General features: G+C 39.8%; 1 protein-coding gene across 1 annotated transcript; it reads right to left on the bottom strand.

The window, feature by feature from the left end:
* Positions 1-231: 231 nt before the first annotated feature.
* On the bottom strand, positions 232-26476 carry NELFA (negative elongation factor complex member A). The gene is made up of 12 exons (XM_014936041.1): positions 26325-26476; positions 25312-25576; positions 17719-17890; positions 16347-16508; positions 15311-15400; positions 13396-13526; positions 13142-13211; positions 12160-12248; positions 9709-9820; positions 7160-7416; positions 5913-6012; positions 232-4550 (listed from the first exon to the last, which is right to left on the bottom strand). The coding sequence occupies exons 2-12, from the start codon at positions 25561-25563 to the stop codon at positions 4366-4368; spliced, it is 1620 nt and encodes a 539-aa protein (XP_014791527.1). The 5' UTR covers positions 25564-25576; positions 26325-26476; the 3' UTR covers positions 232-4365.

The raw sequence follows: 26476 nt of genomic DNA, 5'->3' as shown, positions 1-26476 counted from the left end.
AATCCACTCAGAAAGCACGAGCAGGTATTTTGTTAACACATCCTACTCACAAACATCCTAACCATCACAACTAGTGTATGTCAGCTTTGAAATGTCAACTTTGAAATGCATCTATATGAGCAATGTGACATAAACCTAAAATGGATACACACTACCAGGGGAGTGGTACTCATCAACAATTCAACTGTTGGTACAATATGCAACTTGATTATTAAAAAGAGTATCAGTCTATCTCCTTAGAAAATCTAAATTTTTATTATACATACTGTATTACACTGAAAATACGTACCCAAAGACAATATTTTGAATTTACAACTGTACAAAAAAAAACAATAGAAAACATACGGGCTATGCTATAGATGTAACATTTTACAAAATGACAGTTCTTGTTAAAGGCACCAGATTCCCAGAGGGCTCTGGCTTAACATTTTTTAGTCTTTTTTTTTCCAGTCAGATCTTACTATGAAAACACAATTCATTCTTAAACTGTTATCATGTCAAAATCTCAAGCTTCTTCCATCTACACAAGTGGTCTGCACTTTGACACAACTTAGTGAGAGAAGTGACCAATTTCAAACCAAGGTGTCAAGCAACTACCGAAGGCTCCTCCCCACCGTACCCAGCACCCTCTGGCATTCAACAGAAAGATTTAATGGCAAAGCTAAGAGTGAAAAATCGATTTAACCCACACAATACTGGCCCAGTACTAGAGTGTTAGCCACACTGAGCCCAGACTGTTTTGTAAGGAGGTAACTACAGAGCACTGGAGTAGGAAAAAAATGTTCTGTCTAATAAGAGGATGGAATCCACGATCAGAACTCTTGCTCAGCATCCTCCTTGGGCTCACCTACATCACACTTCTTCTCACTCTTTCTGGTCCTCACGGCACTCAGAAAACGGGAGCCTAAAGAAACCCAGCACTTTGCTGTAGGGCAAGTTGTTAAAGAAGCCTGGGTATGCATGTGTGTGTTCTTTCTCCCCTAAGAATAAAAATTTTGGACAGGCCAGGGAAAAAACACAATCCACTTTCATTGCTTCTTTCTCCAGTACTCCACACTCTAAAAATCAAATAAGCTAATTCGTATCATGCCTCGGCTTGCACAGACAGGTGCTTCTTTGCAAGCAAGGGCAAGAGACGCTGGGACACCCTGCCTTGCTGAGGGGCAGTAACGCACTTCGGAAGTTTGGGCTTCCTGTTTCCTAAAACTTCATGTTGGATAAAGGGAAAAAGGAAAGGACACAAAGCTTTAAGAAATCTCTGAACTACTCTAGTCAATTTCTCAGTACATCTGCAAGTCACTCTAGAGTCAACAAATGTTTTTGTTTAATCTCACAGCACATACTGAGCCTCAGTGAATAGAGCCCAGCTAACATCTGAGTGACTGAATATTCAAGACAAAAAAATATTAAGTTCCAGGGCCAGATTTTGTTCTGTATACAACAATTCCATTATATTGGAATTTAAATGCTGTTGCCCTTTTTGAATTGTCTGCCATTATCCCTACTTTCAGGCCACTGGTTCCATGATTTCATTCTCTGAACCAAAGAGCTCAGCGTGGTTTTACTTCTTAGGGTATCATTTTAACAATGTCACATAAACTTCCCTTTCTTTAGGCATCTAAAAAAAGCTTTCTAATTTCACAGATGAAGTTGAAGTAATGCTCTGGTATTGAGGGTCATAAAGTCACTTTAAAAAATAAATTATTTTTGCAGTGTTAAACTGTCTCATCCTAATGACTTAACGGAATTAAAAATATACTACGCTTCTATTTAAAATTTCAATTTATTGCATATGACTGACTTTAGACAAACAGGCCTGGAGACCAACTTTGTTATGCAGCAAATACAAATAGGTAGCAGCATGGATAAGCTTCCTACACACTACCACGCTCAAGTGACTCAGCTGCATTCTAGAAGGGCTTCTTGAAGAGAAGGACAGCACAGGCCTGAAATGCAGACTTCTGTGGACTAAGTTTAGCAAGGGACCCCTATTAATCTCAAGTAAGCCAGAAGAGCCACCACACAGCACCTCCTGATCACTACTCAACTGCAGAGTCCTGCATCAACCATTTACAGTGATAGCATGTGCCCCTCATGTCAGCCAATTTTCTAAAATTTTTTTCTTAAAAATTGTATTTGGTACTTGCAGCTTATCTAGCAAGCAGGAACAGAAGTATCATACATGATTACAGAAAACCGGTAATCACAAGAAAATTTTCAAAATCTGAATGCAGACAAGAAAAGGAATGTCACTTTTCTTTAAACCTTTCTTTGAAAAGATGAATCCTTTCATATTCTACTGTTAGCCCTTACTGTGTAACATACTATAATCAAATAAGTTACATCCTTGAAAACGCATTTCTACTGAACTCATTCTAAAAAACTAAAACCCACTATTCATCCTCACTTTGTCAGGCTGTTTTCTATCTGTTAAAAAAAAAAAAAAAAAAAAATCACAATCAGAATCACAATCTACATTGCTTCTGAAATGGGATAAATACGCGGAAGAGAGCCCCCAGTGTGACAGTTATATGCAAGTAACTTTCACACTAACACATGCATAACACTCCGTAATGGTAGCGGGTACCATCAAATAACTTGCTCACTATATGAGCTAGAACATTCTGTATATTTGCTTAAATAAAGTTAAGAAATCTATATTTTTGGTCACATCTTAAAACACTGTAGAATACAGATTTTTCTTATTATTTATATTTGCCCTGTCCTGTTGGATAATTTGTTTGAAAAACTAAAACGCAATAAAAACTCCCCAATACAAAAAAAGACTCCAATCATCGAAACGTCTTTGTTAGCATGTAAGTGTACTTACAGGATTTGGTCTGCTTTCTTTTCAGGAAAAAAAAAAAGAAGCCTCAATTTTGTCCTAAGAGTTCCACTTTAACATGAACCTCATGAAGCCCAAGGTTCCTCGTCAGCACCAAACAACAGTTACGCTACTCATCTTCGCATTTCTTCCTTCTCAGCACCATTCCCAACCAAGCACAGCTCCACATACAAGGACTGGCAGAAACCAGACATTTAATCTAAGTCTCCTTCCAATGATGAAACCAAGTCTCCAATGGATGAATCCTGACCTGTGTACATTGCCCTCTCAATAAACACAAGCTTTATTTGAACTATTAAAGCCAGATTATACCAGTGGCGTGAACACAGTTATAAGGATAAAAATGTGCTTCTACTAGGAAGGGACAAGTATAGGGCACATTTATATGCTAGTATAATTGTGCCCACATTAGTGATTATACTGATAAACTACACTGGTAAGAACCACAGCTACAGTTGTGCAAAACTTTTTGGATCAGGGCTTGGCAATCAAACGCGTTACAACTGCTCAACCACACATCAATTAACACTGCCTCAAGGCAACAAATCTTCCAGCCATCTATAGTCACTCAACCGCTTCTAGGGCCATTTCTAAATTAAGCTGCAATTGGTCTTGAGATGTAATAGTTTCACTTCCTCCCAGGTAAGTTGTGCTGTTCAAAGGGCTATGCAAGAGCCATTGATCAATTTCTACCCTAAGACTTACATGACAAAGAGCTGTCACTTCCAGGCAGTGACAAGCCACCACTACTTTTTTTCTTAATTTTGATTTTTTTTTTTCTTCAGAAAGTTATAATATTATTTTGATCTCAATTAATGCCAAATATAAATTAACTCATGCTGGGCATGGACATTGACAATATAGTGAGTTAACAAAGCTGCTCAATCCCATCCTATGACCCAAACATAAGTAAGCTAAACATACAGTGGGTATCATTAGACACTGGACATCTACCACCTGCAATATTTAGTTATACTGCAGCTGAATTACAAATTAAGTCAAGCACTGATCTGTGGTGCTTTACATGTCCATTCTTACAACAGAACCCATGTAGCCAAAACAAATATTTTCACAATAAAGATCTGTGCCTTCGTTTAATGGTAAACCGTGAATGACTACACAGAAGTCTTCTCTTCAGGTACTCAGAAGTAAACTGCTTTCATCTCTGAATCTTTCAGTTGTGATCTCCTTTTCAGGCATCTTGAACTGTAGGAAAACAAAAAACACACCAACAACTTCCCCCCCACCCCTTAAGATCACCTTTCCCTCTCCCAAGATTTCTTCTTGAAAAAAAAAAAAAAACCCAACAAAAAAACAACCAAACTCCAAAATAAAACCAAACCACGTTTGACACCATCTTCTTCTGTGTTCACTGAGCCTGGTCAGGTTGAAGAGCCACAACTTTTACTCTGGAGGGTAATAAGAAATGTACACATGAATGCCATTTTGTACAGTTGAATTACTCTATGAGCTGGTTGACTCTAAGCTTGATTTGGTCCAGTCTGCTGTTGCTGCATCTCTTAGGAAACATTAGTTATAGGTTTGTACTTCTTGAATCTGGTCCATTCTCCAGTAGCATAGTTCATTTCAAAGACCGTATCAACCAACATAGTGGTACTGCCAGTGCCATCTGCCTTTGGTAAGTCTTCTGTATGCTCACTAAGTTTAATTTGGATGATGTCACCTTGCTCCTGGCAAGGATTCTCTGTGGAAACAAGAATAGGAACAAATTATACATTTCAGCACTGTATTAGGAAAGGTAAAGAGCACTTGATGGATATTCTAAACTTTATGCTGAAAAAAAGACCCCAAACCTCGACAAAAAAACCCCAAACCTAAAACTGAGCAAATACTGTCACTAATACACATAGCTTCACAAAGACCTTCCTCCCTCCACACATCATGGAGTTTTAAGGATAACAAAACCAGATCCCAAAAGATGAAGACCAAGGCTAACCTAAATGAAAGAACTGAAAGAACAATAAAAGGGGGAATAAAGCATAGCAATGTCATTTCTGTGTTCCTCACGTACTGTAAGAGAAGCTTATATTTAAATGGGAGTTGGTAAATTTGAACTACTGGAGCTACTTTATTTGAAATATGTTTTCTAGTTAAATGCCTCAACAATTTTCAGCTGTTCTGGAAGCCCAAACAGCTTCACTGAAATCACTCATCCAAGACTCAATTCCATTCCAGTAGAAGTACTGGTTGTTACATTTCAAAGTACTGGAATTGACACTCGGGAAGCTCAAGAATATCATAGTTGGTGGTTACCTACCCAACCTTCAGAAGGTGCTGACATTACTACTGAAGGAATTCATATTGATATATACTTATCTATATATCCATCTGTGAATATGTAACATACACGCACTTCCGAAATTATATTTTACCTTGTGTTACAAAAAAAACTGTCCATGTAGATATTGAAGTACACCCTCCTACTGCAATTTGAAGGTACTAAGAACACCACCATTAATGCAAGATACACAGAACTTTTTTAAGGCCCAGGGATCACCACAGTAACTCTACCCTGGTCATCTTCAATAATGTATTGCATTAATCCTAATGCGTGAGCCACATTTAGGCGCCAGCACTTCAGTGATAAGAGCCCTCAAATTAGAAACCAGAGCTTGTACAGATGATAGAGTTCACTTAAGGACTCTTAAGCCCCTTCTCATCTTACATCTGATAATCTTCTTCTAACAGCCTTGGTCTATCAAGTCCAATATATGACAGGATCTAGCTATAAGACCGCTTATCTCCCAGTACAGCACCTGTGGTTACCTAAAATCTCTGAGACAACAGTTGCTACATTTCCTGTACCTCAGCTTGCCATGAGAAAACTTGCATTTGTTGGTCTTCTAGACAGACTATTAAGACCTAACCAGTCTGTTCACTGTTCTAACTGGCTGCCTTGCTTCTCCTCAGCCCCTAAGCTATCACATTGCGTGTTCAGTTATGTATACGTTGTGAGTCTTGTGCTCACATACACACATTTAGAAATGCTAGGCTGCATTTAAGATTTGGGTATTCAAAAGCAAGCTAAATTAGTCTCAATACATGCCTCTGGATCCTGCCATGAATCCAAGTATAAGAGCCTTTTCTGGCCTTGTAACTTTGTTTGCAGTCTTGAACATTTCCTGTGCAGCATACATTTGCTCCCTCTGCAACAGATAAAACGAGTATGAATTCCAGTGAAGAAAATACTGCCAACAGGTACCAAATTAATACCCACAGACAAGCATAAGAATAAGGTGGAAGTCTGTAGACCTACGAAGGGTAAACAAGAAAATGTTAACCTCAAGGCTTTCCCTCTTTATTGCTTACACCTAACACTTAGAGCAGTGACAACCAATTTCTGAAACCATAAAAAATTTGAATCTTTAAATAGCTGTAGAAGCATGTACTAAAAGACTTAATGTTTACATTATATATTTTTTAAATCTTTATGACATTAGCAAAAAAGGAGAAAAAACCCCAGTGCTTACTCTACAGTCCAACAAACCCAGGCTTGCAATAATTTCAGAGGAATTTCTTTTTTTTCATTAATAAAGTAGAGGTAATAAAAAGAAAGTCAGCCAGCTTCTTAAAATTCAGATCTTGCAAGCCAGGCTTACAGATGTGTTTAACAAAGTCTCAAATCAGCTGCACCTTTAATTGATTATCTGCTTAACTTCAAGCATGCACATAATATATACAAACATCCCAGCAATAAGAAGCTTCATGATATAAGTAATTGCTGTTGAGATTACTCTCCTCCACACTCTCAGGCTTTAAAAGATGTGTAATGTGTTTGTGCGTGTGCAAGGGGATCAAGAAATAAAAGCTTTCACCTTAGAATAATCTACTGATATCTTTTCTCGTGCCATCACAATGTCAGGATCCCTTTTAGCAGCTGACATTATATGCAATTGGCTGGGCAACAGCTCTGCTGGAAATACTCTTATAAATGATTTTGGGAGAAAAGTGTAACACAAGATTTTTCTCCATAATAACTTACACTTTTCTCCCAAAATCATTTATAAGATTAACACGAGATTTTTCTACATAATAAACAGCAGTAAATAAAGACATCCTACTGCAACATTAACGCTGCAGAACTAAACATGTTGTGATTAACATTTTTAAGACAGCAATACAAACAAAGCCACAAAAGATTTTCGTTATCTTTGGTTACAAAAAAGCAGCCTCAACCACTTCATGATCCCAAGGCCAGGAACTACCAACACACTAAATGAGACCCATAATAAAAATTTGCATTTTTCAATCTACATCAAAAGCAGCAGTCAAAAAGAACATGGTTTTACTTACTGTGAGAGAGAGGCTTTTTTTCTGTGGTGGCTGTTGCTGAGTTTGGGAGGCCGCTTGTGGTGCTTGTGCCGCAGGGGAGATGGCAGGAGGTGTGGTAGGTGTTAGGGGTGAGGTAGGTGTAGCTGCAGGTGGATTAGAGTTACTGTTGTACATGGGTGTTCTTTGTTTGAATTGTGCAGGAAGAGTCGTGGTGGCATTTGGAGCTGCAGGTTCTTCAGCCTGTCTGTTAGTCTGCAAGGCCTCTCGTGCGGACCCAGCTGTAAAAACCAATCAGGACAATTAAAAACATTATAGTCCACAAACAAGGGTTAGCATCACCAATGGCCTTTAAAGAAAACTAAAAATTCTCATTATTCCATTTTAACACCACGATTTAATATACCATCTAATATCTATATGGAAAACCAGAGAGCTAATGGCCCTTTCCACTCAATTCTTTAGCAATAATTAGACAACTGAGTGACTAGTTGTCCAATATGGATTACACTATATTTAACATCAAATTTTATGGTTAATGGATTATCAGATTTATTAAATTGAAACTGCTTTATTTACCTTTTAGCTTATATTGCTATAACAACCATACTCAGACCCTCCCAGTATTATTTCTGTACTGTTATGTAGAAACCAAAACCATAAAAATATTTCATCAGTTTTTACCTAATGTAGCAGCAGCTTCCGAAGGAAATGGTATTTAAGTCGCAGCAAGTAACAAATACAGAAAATACACAAATACTTACTGATGACAGAATTAAATGTACTCTTCACAAGTCACTCATTATTTAAATACTAACTGCTACAAGGTTGAAAACCCCACAGTACTGACAAGTCCTAACTCTGTTATTTCTCAAAGTTGATCCATTCCCCCGCACGCAAGGGAGTTTCTATTCCGAACTGTGGCTGCAGGTGGAAGTTACATACGATCAAGTTACTGTAACTTTGTAGTTACTGTCTGTCCAGGAAACAGTAATTACCAGCACACACTCTCACCAGCTACAGTCTTTTGCAGCTCTAAGACACAGGCACAGCTGCTTAAGCACCTTTCACCAATCTCATGAGGTTTAAGCGAATCTATTCACATTGTGCTCGCAGCAGACTAAAAGGGAGATACAGGCCAGAGCTACACGGATGCCTTTCAGATGAGATTTTAGGGAATGAGAGGTCTACCACTCTCCATCTGGGCACACATACAGCACTGGTTTTAACAACATGGCTATTATCCAGTAGGATGTAGAACGGGGCAGTGAGCACTTGAGAGGACAAACATTTGTAACGATTAGTTACCCCTTAATTCTGTAAAAATGCCTAGTTTTATTACTGACTACCTTTCATGTCAGAATAACTGACTTGCATAAAGTAATGTGTCTTAATTACGCAACCTCGGATTATATGAGATGAAATCTGTGCATCTTATATCATGGAAACAGTTTTATATTCTATGTCCCTAAGAAAACCTAGATACTCCATACTCCAGAAGGAAAAAAATAAGTTAGAAAAAAAATAGAGAACAAAGACAACAGAGGATTCTCAACTAGGCTTTTTCTGCTGTTGAATACAGTGCCAAGGCTCTGGAAAATAATACTAGCTGCTGACAACACTGATGTGCTCTTGGCTGTGTTCCTTCTGGAGATGCCAGCTTTCTGCCAGAGAAAGATCTGCATGGACATTCAGAGAGATTCTGAACAGTTTCAGGGCCATGTGGATCAGGTTTTGCATATGCATTTTTCTATAGTGACCAACATGCTACAGCTCACATATATAAAGACAAATATTACAGTACCAAATTGCAACAGGCAAGAATAAAACTAATGCATTAAACTAAAATGTTGGTTCTCTGTTAACTACCAGTCATGCACATCTGTTAGTGCAAACTGATACATTCCTTTAAGACTTTACATGCAGCAGGGAAGGAAAAGTAAGCCAACTGTGTTAAAATAAAAGGTGCAGAAATAAAGGATTTGTACACACACACTTTTGTTTTACTTCAGGCAATTTTCTAGAATTGAAAATAATGTAGCACTTTTCAAAATATGCAGAAGCTCAGTTATTATTCTATCAGACTGTTATAAAAAGTAAAAGGAAAATGGATGGCTTCATCCCAGCCTGTGTGAAAGCTGGTATGTACTTGCCTCTAGAAACTCATCTGACTCTTGAAAGCAACCATTTTGTAAGTGCATACATATGGATGCGTGTACAGAGTATGTACTCTAGATTTACGTGTATTACTGGAGTCTCTTTAGGGATTAAAATAAATGCTGGATTTTCTACTACAGCGCAAGAAAAAAAACCCAAAGAGTAAACTGCTTTACTTGCTTGACTTAACTAAGTCATTTTAAGACTTAAAAACAACAAGCGTTTTCTTTATTTAGGTTAAATGACATGTCTGGTTACCCAACACCCAAAGGCTGGGTTCATGCAATGGATTTTTAGACTGCTGAGGTCAAATTTCAGTAGAGTTGAGGGATGGTAGGTTTGTAAATAAAAGAGCTAGACAGTAAAACCCTAGAGTTGGAAGTATTAAGTCCCAAAAGCAAAAAAGCATCTTTTACCTGGCTGTGTTTCAGAGCTTGGGATATAGGAGGAAGATGGCACCACACTGGGGGTAGCAGGTAAGTAACTTGTAGAAGGTAGTGCAGGCTCGTTGTTCAACGAGCCAAGTTTCTGTAAAACAGAAAAGGAAGTGTTAAAGCCACACTGCACATACTCATGTGCTGTTTCTGCACTTTAAATACATATTAAACATTAGTTTTGGTACAATATTCCTTTTGGGAACTTAATTATAGACTCCTCTGTTAGGGCAAGTTTGCCCTTTCAACCCTAACTCCCTGTACTAACTTCAGACACTAGAATTACCCTAGGATGGAAAAAGCAGCTTTTATTACCTCTAATTCTGATCAGAGTTGCTTCTGAAGGCACAATCTGAGCCAGGAAAAAATTATTACAGAGAAGATACTTCTGCAAAGAGAGTCAAGCTGCTGTTCCTTTGTCCTATTTCTCAGTTAGTAGCACAGAGAGAGATCGGATGATAAAATTTGTGTGTGTGTGGTGCTCTCTAAGAAACTACACAATAGAAATAAGTGATCTTCTACCTGAGCAAGCATGCTCTTCACTATTAGCAAGCAGAAACCTGTGTTCATCCATGGGCAAAAGGCCTACTAAAATATCACCCAGGAGAATGCAGAGGCCTCTGGGACAAAGCAAGCAGACGGCAGCAGTAAAAAACCAAGTAAAACCCTGCTTCTACTGAAAGAGGAAGTCAACATGAACATGACGGATATCACCTAGGATCAAGCCAAGAAAGTGCCACACTTTGTACTTAATCATACATGATATTGCACACACAGCATAAGGACAACAGCATGGTATCTCTATGAAGATCTTCATTTTAGTCCAATTCAGCCTTATAAAAGTAAAGGGTCAACAGAGGAAAGATATTTGGGGGGAATAAGTCTAGCAGACAAATCATGTAAGGTAGCATCTATACAGAAGACGGATATTCTGTAAAATGTGGAGCTTGCCAAAAAAGATACTCTTTGATGGTCTTTCTGCAGAATGCTACGACCTTCATACCTGACACAGGCCTACCAATATCTGCCTATATGTTGGTTCTGGCGTGCGTGCCATGGATTGCTACCCCCACAACCATGGTGCCAACGTTGCATCACGTGCTTATCATTGGACTCTAGAGGGAAGAAGGCCTGGCTTACCAACCAGCGCTCTCCAAAGGCAAGCATTGCATGTCAACAAACAGACTTAACGAGGCAGAGCGAATAATGACCACTTAAAATTTGGAATAAGAGAAGACATTTAAGATTTGAGATGAATTTCTATCATCCTGAGAAGCTTGAAAACACTGGGTGCAGCAGCCTGAAATTATCTATTAGTATCTAAAGAACCCGGATGTCCAAATTAATTCCAGGTCAATGCTTGCTCAAATAGTTTCTAACTCAGAAGTGGGGAGAGGATCTAACATTCTTGTAAAAAGCTATGTCCCGACTGAAAAAACATAAAGCTGCACTGCACTTTTTCCAAAGGAAAAATCTTAAAGGATATGGAAAAAAACCTCTGCACACAATTCCTCCCTCCAGCCCCTGACTGAATTCCTCTAGCAACAGGTTAGCTTTTTCAATGGATCCGGAACAACTTTTGGATTAAAAAGACTGTTAAGACAAGGAGTGGCCACCTCTGAACTCGATGGGTTTTAAGAAAAACAAATTTATAAGCCATGGGTAATTTGGATGGAGATCAATTCCACTGTGTTTCTCCTCACTTTTCAATAGTAATGGGACTGGCTAAGCTTAGTTACAGACAGGTTTGGAGACCTCAGAAAAAGCTGCCTTCTGGGTTAAGAGTCGATTCTCAAAGATTACAAGCTAAAAACAGAGAAAAGAACCACAGAAGGGTACTAGCGTGTAGGCTCTTTTCTCAGGCCAGAAGACAGATGAGTTGTAAAGACTTCTTGCTTACTTGGCTGCTTATATTCAACTACCCAGCCTGGGTGTAGGCCAGTGACAAGTGCTCCCCATTGAGACTTTGTGGATGCAGTTCCACCAGGGTCACAAAGGATGTACAGGCACAAATTGAAACCTGCAGGAACTCCTGAAAGTGATTCTACCTCTCTACGGTCAGAGAGTCCTCCTATCCCTTTCATCTCTGACAAAAGGCTACAATCCTCAGTCACAGTAATGCCACACCCCATCATAAACTTAAAATAGCAACAAGAAAACAATCAAAAACTTTGTTTATCCTACTTTGAATTTTTTTTATCTACTTTGGCGAAAACATAACGATTGAATTTTAAAATAATTATGTGAAGATTCTTTACATTAAGAAAAGCATGGTTCAGAAGTTAGTAAAATATCATTACAGTGTTTGTTTTTCTAAAACACGCATCATGGTTTCCTTATAATTTTTTTTTGTTATGTTTTTCTAAAACACGCATCATGGTTTCCTCATAATTTTTTTTGTTAGTTTTTTTTTGTTTGTTTGTTTGCTTTTACCTGTGTAGACACAAGGCCAGCAGCATAATCTGGGGTAGCATTTTCTACTACTGTTTCTTCTTTGGCTTGCTTTTCCACAACTTCTGTATCTATTGCATAAAAACAGAAGCCAGTTCAAAAAAGTTTTCTGAAATACTGAATTAGATAAAATTTTTTAAACAAAGATACAAAAATGCATTTCTCAAAGTCTGCTAAAACATGCCTAAAGAGCTATGTACTAAAAGGTTGGTAGATACAGTAAACTTCATACACAGCTTTATAACCAACCCAATTATGAACTGAGCTACAATGTATATCCATCAAGATACAGTAACTGAGTAATTAGGCAGAACTGCCAAATTTTGTGATATAAGAAAGCATCAAAACAAAAGCAAAAATTTAACTGCAATTACAATTTTGTTCTGAGATGGTACTCTTTATTTTTAGTGACAAATACAAGAAAGTTGTTTTGGAGCAGCTATGCTGCCTAGTGTATCTTCCTGATATGGTTAAGTAAAGCACAGCACTGTCACTTGACTTAAGAGCAGTATATCAGATATTATTCACTTGTTAAGATCTCTCAGCCAGGATTTTGGAAAGTGCTATAAATTTTTTCAACATTACTTTCCCTTCATTTACTTGGCCGCAGAGCCAGTAGAAATATGCATAACAAAATATCACAGAACAATTCCAGTACTGAAGCCATTCACACACCTACGTGCTACCCAAAGCACAACCAACCAGTTCACTCCTTTCAAGCAACTGAGTTACGTTATTACCTAGGTACATGGCAATATGATTAGGAGCATTGGGGAAAAAAAAAAAAAAAGTTAAAATCCTCCCTTAAAGGGTTTTTGGTTGGGTTGTTGCTTTTTTCCACCTCCCCCTTTTTAAAGTTCAGCAGAAAATAAGTTTTAACAAATGAAAATCAAAGTGGTACTACAAATCGAGATCCTATTTGCAGGTGTATTAATAGCCTTTGTAAGTAGCCTGCTGTACCAACCTAGTGTCTTTCTTCTTCTCTTTGCTTCACGGCCAGCACCCACCATATCCAGCTCAGAGATATCTAGAAGCTAAAAAGAAAGACCATAAAGAATTTAATAACCGTTGTTAAATTTGTGGAGTTTATCCATAAACATTGTCCTTCATTTTTTCTTTAATATATTACTACTGGATTCAAAACAGCATCAGAAATTCACTTTAGATCAGGAAGGAGAACTGAGCAGGAAGGCAAGAGACTAAGAAGAGCGCGCGTACCTTTACTCCTCTCTCTTTGCGCAAAGGTGTTCTGGAAGGAGGAATAGGAGTTCTGTTTCCAGAAGGACTGAATACACTTGGTGCTGAGGTACTCCTGAATGGAGCTTGTTTTGGTATTCCTTTGAGTGGTGCTTAGGGAAGATCAAAAAAGGCAAAAGTTGTAATATATGTTTAATTAGCTATGAAAGATAGTAATAAGGAATTCTTTGGCTTTTCCCTTCCTTAACACACACCTCTCCTCCCCTTGAACATCAAACGTTTATAGTGTGGAGCTGTCTATAACACACTACATACCCTTCAGAAGTCAGATTAGGTCTTATCCTTTAAACAAGGAGTAAGGGCCAAACTCGAGGCTAATGCTTGCAACCCCATTTTACATGAAGCAATTAAACAGGTGCACTACTATCAAAATATACTTTTCCTACATACATTGATGCTTTCTTTACTTATAGAAAAAAAATACTTTGAACAGATAAAAAGGTATTGGGCATCCATGTTCTGAATCCAATTACTTTGAACTTTAATATCTAGCTACCTGGTAAAACTGTATTTAACCAGAGATTCTTAGTCAAGCTTCTGCAGAGCTAAAAGCTCATCATCTACTGGAAAGGTAAATTACTGCTTCACACAGGGGTCTGAAATTGTGGAGCTGCTGTTTGCACAAGAAGGAGGACCTAATTTGGGTCTATATTACAAACCTGCTGTCTCAATACTCAGTAGAAACTGCGACACCTGTAAGAAGGTGTTTTGCTCCCAACTTTACACTGTTACCCTTCTACCTCATGCTTAATTTAAGTGCTTAATTCTTTCATGAAGTGCTAAAAAATTAGAGACACATATACATATCTAGCAGGTCTTTCAGCCTCCTGACAATTTCATCATGCTATACAATTTGAAGACAGGCACAGCATTTAATTTGAGGTCAGATACTTTGTATGCCTTTATATGTTGGACTGAAAACCTTTTCACCATAAGACAATCCCCTTCGACCAATATAAGTAAGTTCCAGCAGAGTAAACACCAGCTGGTCCCATAGCTCATACTTCTAGAGATTACCTGGCTCTAGAGGCCCAGCCTAAAAACTAGCTTTATTAGTTCAATGGCTAAAGAGAATGCCAAGAAGAGCTAATGGTGAATTTCTGTACTGGGACAATTTTTACTTCAAATTACAGCTATACTTTTTTCATCTGCCGCATGACCATGTGGCCAAACTTTGGTGCTCAAAACCACATCTTAAATAGCATCAGCACAAAGTACGTCGTAGCCCCTAGCCGCTACACCAAAAAAAGTTCTATCTATGCAATTATTTAAAGTATGTAATTAATTTTGAAGCCTCCTTCCTTATTTGAAAAATTCAAGCAGCTCAGGAACTTTTAGCAAAAAGCTGAAATCTATTAACACGGTGAAGAATGATTATACATCTTTGTGATGCCCATTAAAGAGAAGCCACTGCACTTCAGGCCTTGGCTGAAGAATATACACTGTCCCCTCTTCTTTCTCCACACAGAATTATACAAATACAAGATAGTTTCAGTCTAATTCAAAGCATTTCAAAGAGCACAGCAGATTACTGTGATCCCCTCGGCTCCCTTTTGGAGCAACACGGCTTAGTCAGGAGTTATTCCTGGAGTGATGTAAATTAAATTCTTACCAAAGTCTATAGGAATGATCTAGCTGCGTACATTTTAGAAGCATGGCAGATATACTTGTCATTTAAGAAAAACCTCACACTCCTGTTCTTTCTGACAAGCCATGTCAGAAACATTTAAATATCAGGAGAGAGGAAGGCAGAAAGGGAGAAATCCTTTGCTTCAAAAAGAATTAAGTTTTTGCAAAAACTAGATGGTAATTTTAGTCTTCATCAAGGCTACTTTATCAGGTTTTCTTTCCAGGAAGTGATGAAAGTGAGCCATACTTGTCGTATCTATCTTTTTGACCAGTCCCCTGCCTTTAGCATGGAAAGGCACTCCTGCAGTCTTCTTCAGCTGTTGTGCAGTTTCTGTTGCTAAAAAAAAAAAAAGGGGGGGGGCAGAGGGCTTTAGTTATTACAGAATACCTGCTGAAAAAATACAATACATTGCTTCTTATATGAAATGTTATTAACTAATACATAAAAAGATGGGAATAGCAACAAAGAAAGAATTATATTTTAATTAAAACCCAGGCCATTTACACAAGGGAAACACAGTATTTGGAGAAAATGCAAAATCAATATGACTACGCAACTGACAAGACTGTTACCTTCTTTTAGCTTAGACTGAGTAGGCAATTTACTCAGAGACAGAAATAACTAAAGTTCTATATAACATCATAAAAAGTTATGAATCTTGTATTTAACCAGATGAACTACTTAAGTCACATGCAATAAAGAAGTAAGCTGCTGCAACAGAACAGCAGGCACCATAAACAATTTGAAGATTGCTTAGTTAATGCAGTTACTAATACATATACGCACACATCTTGCCTTTTGTTAGAGAAAACTCTCTTGGGTTTCACACCCTATATAACCACACTGAGCAAAAGAAAGCATCAATTATCAGCTCCTGTTCCCTGTTGCAAAAACATATGGCTAAATAAAACTAGGTTCTCATTTCAGTTTTGTTTCAGAAGCTTTAACCAAAACTGTCCCTCAAGTCTTCATAACTGACTGTTAAATATACCCATGAGATAATATATCTGTGCTTTAAAAAGCTACAGCTTTTTGTATGCCTTGAAATCTGAACAGCATTTAAATCAAGATTAGCATTTTAATGTAATCATGGCCAGAATGACTTGCACCTGCTCTTCCACACATCAGTCTATCAAAGAAAAAAAAAATAAAAAAAAAATCAGCCAGCAAAGCTTTTAGAGAATTTCAACATATATCCCCATTCTGAAGAATAAGACTGAACATAGATTTTCCTATCACCATTTGTTACTCAATCTTATCAACTAACTGTAATACTACTTACACTTCTGCAAGAGTTCAGCTCTGAGAGTGGCACTTTTAGGTTTCCTTTTCAGCTGGAAGTGTTTCACTGGGGGAGTAAGTGGCCCAGCTAATGTTGTCAAGGCATTTTTGTTTAAGTATTGGCATTCCAACGGCAACATAGCTGAAGTTTCACATTCACTTACTGCATAAAGAGTTAACACAGTACACACGGGTATTAGCACCTCTTTGATAGCTAATTACAAAGCATTTTACAACTAGACTCTAAAGCTGTTTTTAAATTTTAGATTACTTGTTTAAGCACAAGAGTAATTTAGTTCTAATTATTACACAGTATATAACCAGTTATTAGTATGTTTGGTTTTTACATTAGCTTCGTAAGAGCTTCCATGTTAATCATACCTATTCAAAATATAGGAATCTTAAATATGCTACTATTAACAAACTAAAAGATGACCAAAATGATTGAGTTTTCAGATTCCTTAAAAATTGCACATTCAAATAAAACTACTAAACAAAAGTCCAAACCAAAAGTGTGAACAGACAATCAATCATTTGTTTATAGTAAGAAAACAAAATGCTTCCACCTCCGAGTCATTTCATTATAGGCCTGCTGCAATCTTAACAGCAAGGCCATGTCTGCCCTTGGATGCCTGAAGGCTTTTTCTAGGCAGTGTGCTAAATCAAACCCACTGAAGTAGGAGTAGCTTTGCATCACTGTTTACTAGAAAAAAAATCAAATTTATTTAAGTTGTTTGAAGCAGTAACTGTGCAAGTGCCCAAGCCAATATTTTCAGCTGCTAGGCAATTCATAGCTAGCTGGACATCAGCAGCATAACTCTCCTTGGGAACAGTCTCACCCTCCAGCACCTATCATTTGTGGGCTGAAGGAAGGCTTCCAGCAGAAGAGCACCCCACCTGCCCCATAGAGCAGTGGTGCTTACACACACACAAGGCTGTCCACACACAGCACTGCAGAAACAGAGCCTTGCTGTCTTCTTTAATACTACAACATATGAGACAGAGCAATATACGAAAAAGCTCAGCTTTCTAAACTGTAGTAAGTCAGTTACTACCTATCAGTGCACATGCAGCCTCTCTGTGATACTAACGAAGCCACATTAACTTGCACGTTGCCTTCACAAACACTCAGGGTAATACCAGATGCACAAGTTCTGATGATGTGTGAAAAGATAATTTAAGAAGTTACCATTCCTCAAATATCACAGTTCCCAGTCCAGTAACATGCCAGGTCATGAACCGTGGCAGTTAAGAGACAAGACATACTGCTTTCCCTGCTACTGTTAAGATAGCAAGACAGCCTGTGAAACAACAGGTTATTTCTGAAAAAAGGCATCGCATTTGTGTAATTTTTACTGACAGAAAAGGCTTACCTTTTTCTCTAAGCTCTCCTAAAATATCTTGAACATTGGGATTCTGTTCTTCAAGATCAAGGTTAAGGGAGCCAGTATCTGGAAAGGATTTTAAAATATCAGCTACCATTAAGACCCAGGGGTCTGAATCCAAGGTAGCGAGCTGGATAATTTCAGTCAGTGCCCCTTTCATCTAACAAAAAAAGAAAAAGAAAATCAGCCAATTGGAGACAGTTTTAAACAGGTTATACTTGGATTTTATTTTTTTTAATATTGTAAAAACCCACTAGCATAAACATGCACAATATTTTACTACTGGGGAAGGGAAGAGGGAGACTGGTTCAACACAGTTATACATTAACTCTAGAACTACGTAAAGAATGAACCAAGTCTGGTTTGGTTTTTTTTATATTGCTTTCGGTCAATCTAACCCAAGTTTGTTTTGAGCTTGAAGCTTTGTTTAGCACTGAACATTTTTACTTAAAGCAACAGGCCCGATTCTTACATTACTCCTTACGTTCTACACTTATACTCCCAGTGTACCCACACCTTATATTGGTTGATAAAAATACACAAATAGAATACAGTAAGTTATTTAGAACAAGCACCTAAATGAAGACGTGCCCCTTCCTGGGCTACAAAATAATCCAGCAGACAGACCGAACCTGCATCATATGAACACACACTAAGTTCTCAAAGCTGTACTTAAGCTTAGGCCAGAATAATGTGGTTTTGTATTGTTTGGCAAAAAGCATCTATTACAGAAGTACACCCAGCCCTCTAATGCCACAAACAACAAGATTTTCCATCCACCCAAAGTTTCTATAAGCAGAAAAAGAATAAATTTCTTTAAGCATCTATCTTAAAAATGTGATACAATGCATAAGATTAATTTTTTAAAAAATAATCATTGTCATGGCAATATTTTTTAAATTACTGATCAACATGTCTGTTGGCACCATGAAACTACATAGAAATCAAGGCGACTACAGCCAGGGTTTTACATAGTGAATCTTTTCAATTAGTTGTTTTACTTCATTCACAGGTAAGCCTAAACCCCCCAAATAAAGATTGAATGTTTGCTTTTTTTCTTAGTAAGTAAACTTATGTAAGCTTTAGATGTATTAGCTTCACAGAACTAAAATGTCTGAGATGTACCGTGTCACTATCAAGCTACAAAGCACGACAGAATAAAACCACAAAGTATTTAGGCGTGTTCTATCTGTATGTTATTAGCATAGAAGGATTTACAAGCAAGTATAGGGAAATACTTCAATTTTGACTTTCCACAACCCATTGTGGCACATACAGCTTAGTTACAATCTACATGTTTCTAAACACATGGAGACAAGCAAGATATTCACCTTCATCCTGTATTTCTTTCCCTTTATTTCGAATTAGCCTTTTCTTACATGAAAGTTTCATAAAATAAGCTTATTCTACTCGTGCAACTCTAAGAAATAAAAGCTAAATTTCTGCTCTCCGTTTTTTCCTCCCAAGCACTTTTAAACCTCAGCAGTCAGGCAAACATATTGACATTTCTCAGTTCTTTTCACCCACACAAAGTTATTGCCCTCTCACTTCAGAAAGGTTTACAAGTGCAGAAGAGGGGCAGTTTGTCCTTTACCCGCTGCATGCTCTAGCACTCATAGCAATGTGCTTGTGAAACAAACCACATCAGTTCATCTGACTGAAAACCAGCATCTCCCTATCGCTTTAAGCTTGATCAGCCTCTTGGTGTGCCCGACTACGGTCGCACAAACACTAGAACCAGGAAAAGAGTGGAGCAGAAAGGAAACACCACAAAAGTCAGTTACCACCTTCAGCAGGACTATTGATTTGCTTTGGATTAAAACTGACCACGTAAGCATGACCACCCACTGTTTAATGTGTTGTTGAATTTAACCAACACTTACCCAAATCAAGAGAATAAATTTCTAAGGTTCTAGTCTTTGTTGTCCTCCATTGCTCATTTCTCAGTAAACATAGAAAACCCCACTCAGACTTGTAAACCTCTCTATTTTAATCCTGAACTGCTCATCACAAATCACTTCTACTACAGTGGATGAGGATGAGTGTGAATACTACCGAAACAAGGTCCTTTATTCTCTTATCTGTCCTACAGGAATTACAGTACTGTTTTACGCAACACATCCAAAAAATTTAAAACATGTCATGAAAGCTGATGAAGCTATGCTTTATCTATAGCTTTTTTACAGGCTTTTATCTGCACATCACTAATGCAGGTAAGCGTATAGCACGTGATTTCCTCCATTAAAGCAAGCTCAGGTAAGAGTTGGAGGAAAGATGCCTCCTGTGTCCTCCCAATTTATCCTTCGTATCTGCTCCACAAAATTACTATTTGTAGCAAAAATTCACAGAGCCACATGCCTATACTATGTGTGTTCCTATAGAGTTCTTGTCTGGGCACGCTATATCCGCACTGCTCCCAAGGCAACTAAAGTTCAGGCAATCTACTTATGCCACAACCCATCACTTCACACGACTTTGGTTCCTTCAAGAAAAGAGCCCAGAAACAACTTGTTTGCCTAGTACTGGGCAAATAACATTATCACAAGGTCTCACAGCAGAAAGAACATGGTGAAAGAACAGTCACTGTCACACACTGGGAAGCAAAGCACACTAACATACTGTGAGCTAACCTGAGACCTTGCCTGAATATAGGTTTGCATTTAACAAGCCTGGATTTGAGTTTTAACTCTGGTTTGTCTTCAAATGGCAATTTAAATACATGTTCCCAGTTCACTGTTGAACTGGCAGCTGAAAAAAAAAATTTAATTCGTGGTTTGAGAATGCATAAAATGCAACTCAAAACACCAGAGAACCCTAAATACAGTTTTTCCTGTTACTTTACACAGCACAGCCATAACCCCAAGCTCTCAATTGTATAAGATTGCAACACTGGGTCACTAAAGAGTCCCATCAGCTCCAACCAGCATCTTGTTAAGCATGAATGTCAAGAACTGATGCAACACATTCTGGCATTTCTCTCATCTAAAACTTAAGATTCTTAAGTATTTTTCTCAGCCTGCTGGCACAAACAAAACAAAACAAAAAAGGCAAGAAAAGGCATAAAAAGCATAGGGCACAACTAGAAACACCTAACAAGAAAGGAACAGGCAGGATGGTAAAAGTCTGGGAACAGAGACAAAGGGAGATTAATAATGGCTGTGCAGGAAGAATACACAAACAGCACCGTGAGAAGGGGTAAAAAAGGAAACGTTACTAGAAATACATAAAGTGTATTTACTATTTGGTTTTGCTTTATATTTATATTTGCTTTATATTATGTCTAAATTAATACATGTGACTATACCTTTAGACAATAGCATCAACAGCTGGCTAGTAAAGCCAATCAAGTTTTAATCTTTCAGGGGCCATAGAGAAGGTGATATTTAATAAGGACCTACATTATCATAGAGCATTTTCATTAAGCTAAAAGCATTGGATTGAAAGTACAGTATTAATATTTATGCAATGCAAAACTAGGATGGATCAAATCTCACTATTATACGTGCTTTGTATTTTAATCATGAAAAAGAGTAGAAGTGGCCAAGATTAAAATATACCATATTACATCACAGAAAAATTAAGAACACTAAATGCAGGCCAGATAGATGCATAGCAGCTGCCCATTCTGAACACAGAGGGAAAGGCAAATGTCACACTCCCTCTTATTGCTGTAAACCAGTAGGTCACAATTCCCACCTGGGTGAACAGAGGACTCCCAATTCACCACAGGCAAGCAAGAAGAAACAGTCTCAACTTTTGCTGTCTTGCAGCTACTGTAATAAAAGGGCCACGGCCGGGACAGGCAGCCTCTTCCTCTCGAGAGCACAGAAGCACACAGTCCTCATTCCAGACTGGGTTGTAACATCACATTCTAGCCCTGAACAAATAAATGAAATGCTGGCACAAAAAAGAAAACTTGCACTTGCCACTGTGAATCGGGTTAACAAGAATATAATATACAAAATAAACAGAAGTAACTGTTCTGCCAAATTCACAGCTGAAACCCTGGTCAGCACTACAGTGAGCTTTAGGCATCATTTCAAATCAGCATGATTATGTGGAAAAAAAATTAGCAGATGAAAAGCTGTGGGGCAGGGAGATTCAAGAGTTAGCAAATTCTGCCCAGAGAATAACAGTGGGAAAGGATATTTTTGATAACTACCTACAAAAACACACTTAACTTAAAACGAAAATGGGAGCCAATTATTTTTATTAGTAAGCAGGAACAAACAAGTAGTAACGAGGTTCAGAGCATGATAAAAATTTAGGCTTATTGCCTATCCCACAGGAGTATTATGAGGATTAAGTCACTTATAGATATACAATATTTGGAGTGGTGAATGAAAACATAAATGTAATATTCTCCAATTTTCATTAAGAAAAAAACACACTTAAGCAAAGGACTGAGCTTTCAAGTGAGCTCACTGAAGGTTCACTTGTCTAGACTGAAACTTTCAGAGATTTAGAAAGGACCAACAGCTAATTAAACCCCTTCTAAACCAAATACCAGCACACTTTTTTTGATTCCCCAACTTTTTTACTCAGATGTCTAATGCCAAATGGCTTCCACATTATTCTATGCCTCAATGAAAAAACTATTATAGAGAAAATAAGAAAAAAAAAAATTGAAAGTGACTAAGTCCGATCTGTTATCTAGAGAGGGGAATATAATTTAACATGTTCCATAACAAACCAGTAACATATCCTGCATCCACTATCAGGACTCTCAAAGCTTTACAAAACTGATACAATATATTTTCCAATACTATTAAGTTTCCAAATGCCAGCTCAATGCTTCTCACACATGGTCAATACAGACTGGCACACGGCATGGAAAACACACATGCAACTTTCCAAAGAGACTAATGAAATCCTTTCACAGTTAAGTTTAATCATTTTCAGATATGGGAGTGATTTCCAAATGACAGATTTTACTTCCAGGCAGCTACAGGTATCCTATACTGGTGTATTTCTGCTAGCAAAAAGACACCATGTTCAGCACTCCTCAATACGCTAAGCAGAAAATACTGCAGAAGTGCACACTACAGCTCACATAATACTGATCCCAAATATATATGTATATGTATCTAGGTATCATATGTAAGATAGCCAATGCCAATTAAAATAGCAAAAAATCTTGACAGTAAGTTATGTAACAGATCTCCACAAATACAACCTATTTTAGCAAACTTACCACAAATGGTGAGTATCTGGTAAGACAACATCCCTTTCTGTCAACAGTTTAGTTACACTAGCTATTTTCACCATTTATAAAAGGAAGTCTATAATGATACTAGCAGACCTACTAGCTACGTTAAGGGTTTCTACATCATCATTTTTTTCATTTTTAACTTAAGCTTAAGTCCTTCCTCTCAGTTAAAAGCAATAAAAAAAAAGTCACACAACCCTGAAAAAATTAAGATGTTACAGGTACTTTGCAAAGAACTGAAGAATATTCTAAATCCCTAGTTCTCAATCAAGCGTGCTCTGTTACAATGAAAGATTAAATTTATGACTGAATTCACAAATCCTGTATTTTTTTGCTACAGAAGTAACAAGAGCTTTATATATGGAACATAACTAGTGGCTTTAACAATACACTAAAAGGCACAGCAACTTTACATATACTTTATCTTCATGACTAACAAAAAGCACAGATCAGGTAAAGTTACCCACTACCATCTTCCTCAAAAACAGCTGAAAAAGTTCTTTTACCCACCCAGTGTACACACCTGCTGCATTTCAATAAATTATTTCAGTTTGCTGGAATGCTGCTCCCTCAAACAGTTGGCATGAGCCTTAGCTAAGAAGGTCCCTAAGCTTTTTTAAGCTTTCTTCAGGCTAAAAACCATCACTAATTTGTTAGCTTTTTCTAAAAACTGCAATATTAATACCTTCCAAGCTACTTGGATTTTCACACTACTTCAGAAGAATTTTGCATACTCAGAGTTCACATGAGCTTATGCATAGCTCCCCATCCCCCCTTCTGGCCTTGGTTATTTCAGTTGTCCAAAACACAACTGCATTCGTCACACATAAGGAAGACAGCTTGTACACTGGACAAGCACTAAACACGAATATCACATTTTAAAAATTAGCATAAACATGCTGAACAAGATTTTTTTTAAAGTGACACCAATTACATGTAACACGGGGAACAATCAGACAGATGCAAGTGGCAAGACAGACATCAACAGACACTAAACTATTGCTTAAACATGATGCCTTGTGCATTTTCAACTTAGAAGTCCACAAAAGCTAAGCATACAATAATGCAAGTTACATGTTGTCTCCCCACACAATGCCTAGTATATATGTATATTAAGCCTAAGCAGCAGCTGTGTCCTAGCCAAGAGAGACTGGTGCAAGCACAGCTGAGCATATTCTACACAGAAGGTGGGGATTAATTGCACACCACCTCCATGATTGTTACCAAGAACCAATACCATCCACAGTGGAAATATGAGAGGAATTCCTTGAACCTGGCTGAAGCAACTGAAATATTTCCCAGTCATTCTCCAGCTATTGCCCCAAACATCAATAGCTGCTTACTGGTAAGAATGAGCCAGCTGCAGATGAGATATGGTCCAGGGCCAAACGAATAAGCTTTTCTGGATCTATGATGACTGCTTGCAGAGCCAGCCAACTTATTAGCTGGGGTAGGGCAGTAAAGGAAAGTACCTGCTATCCCCAGAAAGGAAAAAAAAAAAAAAAGCACGGCAATTTTCCTCAAGCAAGACCTGACTGCAAGAAGGTGGGAAAAAGCCCTGTTCTGTGCAGACCCTCCATCATCCATTCCCAAAGTTTCAGCACTTGCTGCTGTCCTTCCCAAGGCTGAGATGTTCGGCTCAGGGACACCTACACAGCTGCTAGCACTCAGGAAGGAGAAGGAAGGAAGCCCAACTAACAGAACTGTTCCTAAGCGATCGTGCCTCTCTTTGCTACTCTTAGAACAAGCACTGCCTCAGAAAAGCCCTCTTCCCCAAAGGCACCTAAACTGTACCAAAACCCCAGCCCTACAACTAAGAGTCCGTGTGGAAGTATTAGGTGAGTTTTGGGTCCAAGCTGCTTTCAAAAGCCTAGTGCCAACCAGGGATTCCCCGCAGAGCAGGAGGCGCAGCAGCAGCAAAGCCACCTCCCCGCTCTCTCCCTCCCTTATCACGGGGGAATCTGAGCGCTTTTTCCCTTCACACCGAGCCCTCCCAGCTGGGCCTCAACGCACCGCTCTGCCGGCCACAGCCTCCTACAGCCCCCTCCCCGGCAGGCCGCAAGGGGGGAGCGGGGATGCCCGTGGGGACCAGCCTCACCGCACACCCCCCCGCCTAACGCGGCCCTTGCGGAGCAGCCTCCGCCGCCGGGCTTCTCCCCGCCTCAGGGCTGCGGTGTGAGGCGGCACGGCTTCCCCCCTCCCCACCGGCTCCATGGGGAAAGAAAAGGGCGGACGGGGGAGGTGGTGCTGGCGCTACCCCCCTCTCCTTCTCCCCTCACGCCATCTCCGGACCCCCCTCTCCCCCCTCACACACACACACGCACCCCGCTTCGGTTAATCTTCCCGCGCAAGCTCCTACCCCCAGCTCTCACCTCATCCACCGCCCGGCGGGGCAGGTGCAGCATCCCCAGGAGCAGCTTGAGCTTGACGGCCGAGGAGAGGCCGTGGAAACAGAGGCGGATGTTGTCGATCACCGAAGCTGTGAGCAGCGAGGCAATGCTCGGCGGCGCCCACAGCTCGTCTGTGGAGCCCAGTTTGTTGTGCAGCCACAGGCCAGTGTCGCTCTCCCGCATCGACGCCATCTTGGGAGCGGGGCGAAAAAAGAGGGGATTCTCCACGGGCATTTTATGAAGACACCTAAAGGGAGGAAGGGAGGGGGTGAGGACCCCTGCGGGTCGCCGTCTTGTTCGTAAGTCAAAATGGCGGCGCCCTGTGAAGTTGCCCGAAGGAAGGCGCAGATTCTGCCGTAACCTAAAATGGCGGCGCCCGAACGGTGAAAAATAGGGTGGCTCCTCTCATCTCTCGCTCAGATGCAAAATGGCGCCCGCCACAGCTTTTGTCCGTATTGCAAGATGGCGCCGCCTCGCTGCCGAAAAGCCTCTCGGTCAGTCCGGAATGGTTGTCCCTCAGAGGTGGCCCTCGCGTCTCCGGGGTTCTCCTGGGCAGAAAAGGGCCGAGAACCGGGAGCGGGGTGCCGGGCCACCGCAGGCCGGGCAGCACAGCTCGGAGCCCGCCCCTCCCCGCTGAGGGCGCCGGCGTCCCCCAGCCGGCGGTTCCCGCCTTCCCGTTCCTGCCCGGCAGCCGCCTCACTGGCTGCTGAAGGCGGGAGAAGGGCTGAGGGCCCCGCTGCCAGCCCGCCCTTCCTCCCCGCCGCTGGGCCAGCCCCCGGGGCCTCCCGACGCAGCGTTTGGCCGAGTAACACGTCTCCTTCCCTCACAGCCCCCGTGCCCCCGAGGGGGCGGGTAACCCGGCCCCTCAGCGGCGCCCGCCCGGCCACTCCAGGCCCCTGCCGGCATCGCTTTGGCTCGGCCTGTGTCGAAAAGGCCGCCTGTTTTCCCCACCCCAGCGCCATGGGGAGCTTATTGGCGCTTTAAAGTGCACCCACCTCCCTGGTTTCCTCAGGTCCTGTCAGGCCTCGGCTTTTCTTCTCGCCCCTGTCAGCCAGGGCAGCTTGCCGGCGCGGTGCCGGACGGTGAAACCCACCCTGGCGGTGCTACAATTTGACACAAGTAGAGCCGAGTGTCTTTTTCATCAGTT

This window comes from Calidris pugnax, unplaced genomic scaffold (assembly GCF_001431845.1).
Source record: "Calidris pugnax isolate Ruff unplaced genomic scaffold, ASM143184v1 scaffold14, whole genome shotgun sequence".
Lineage (NCBI taxonomy): Eukaryota > Metazoa > Chordata > Aves > Charadriiformes > Scolopacidae > Calidris > Calidris pugnax.
Note: the sequence above shows the minus strand (reverse complement) of the source record. Positions and strands in the feature narration are given on the sequence as shown.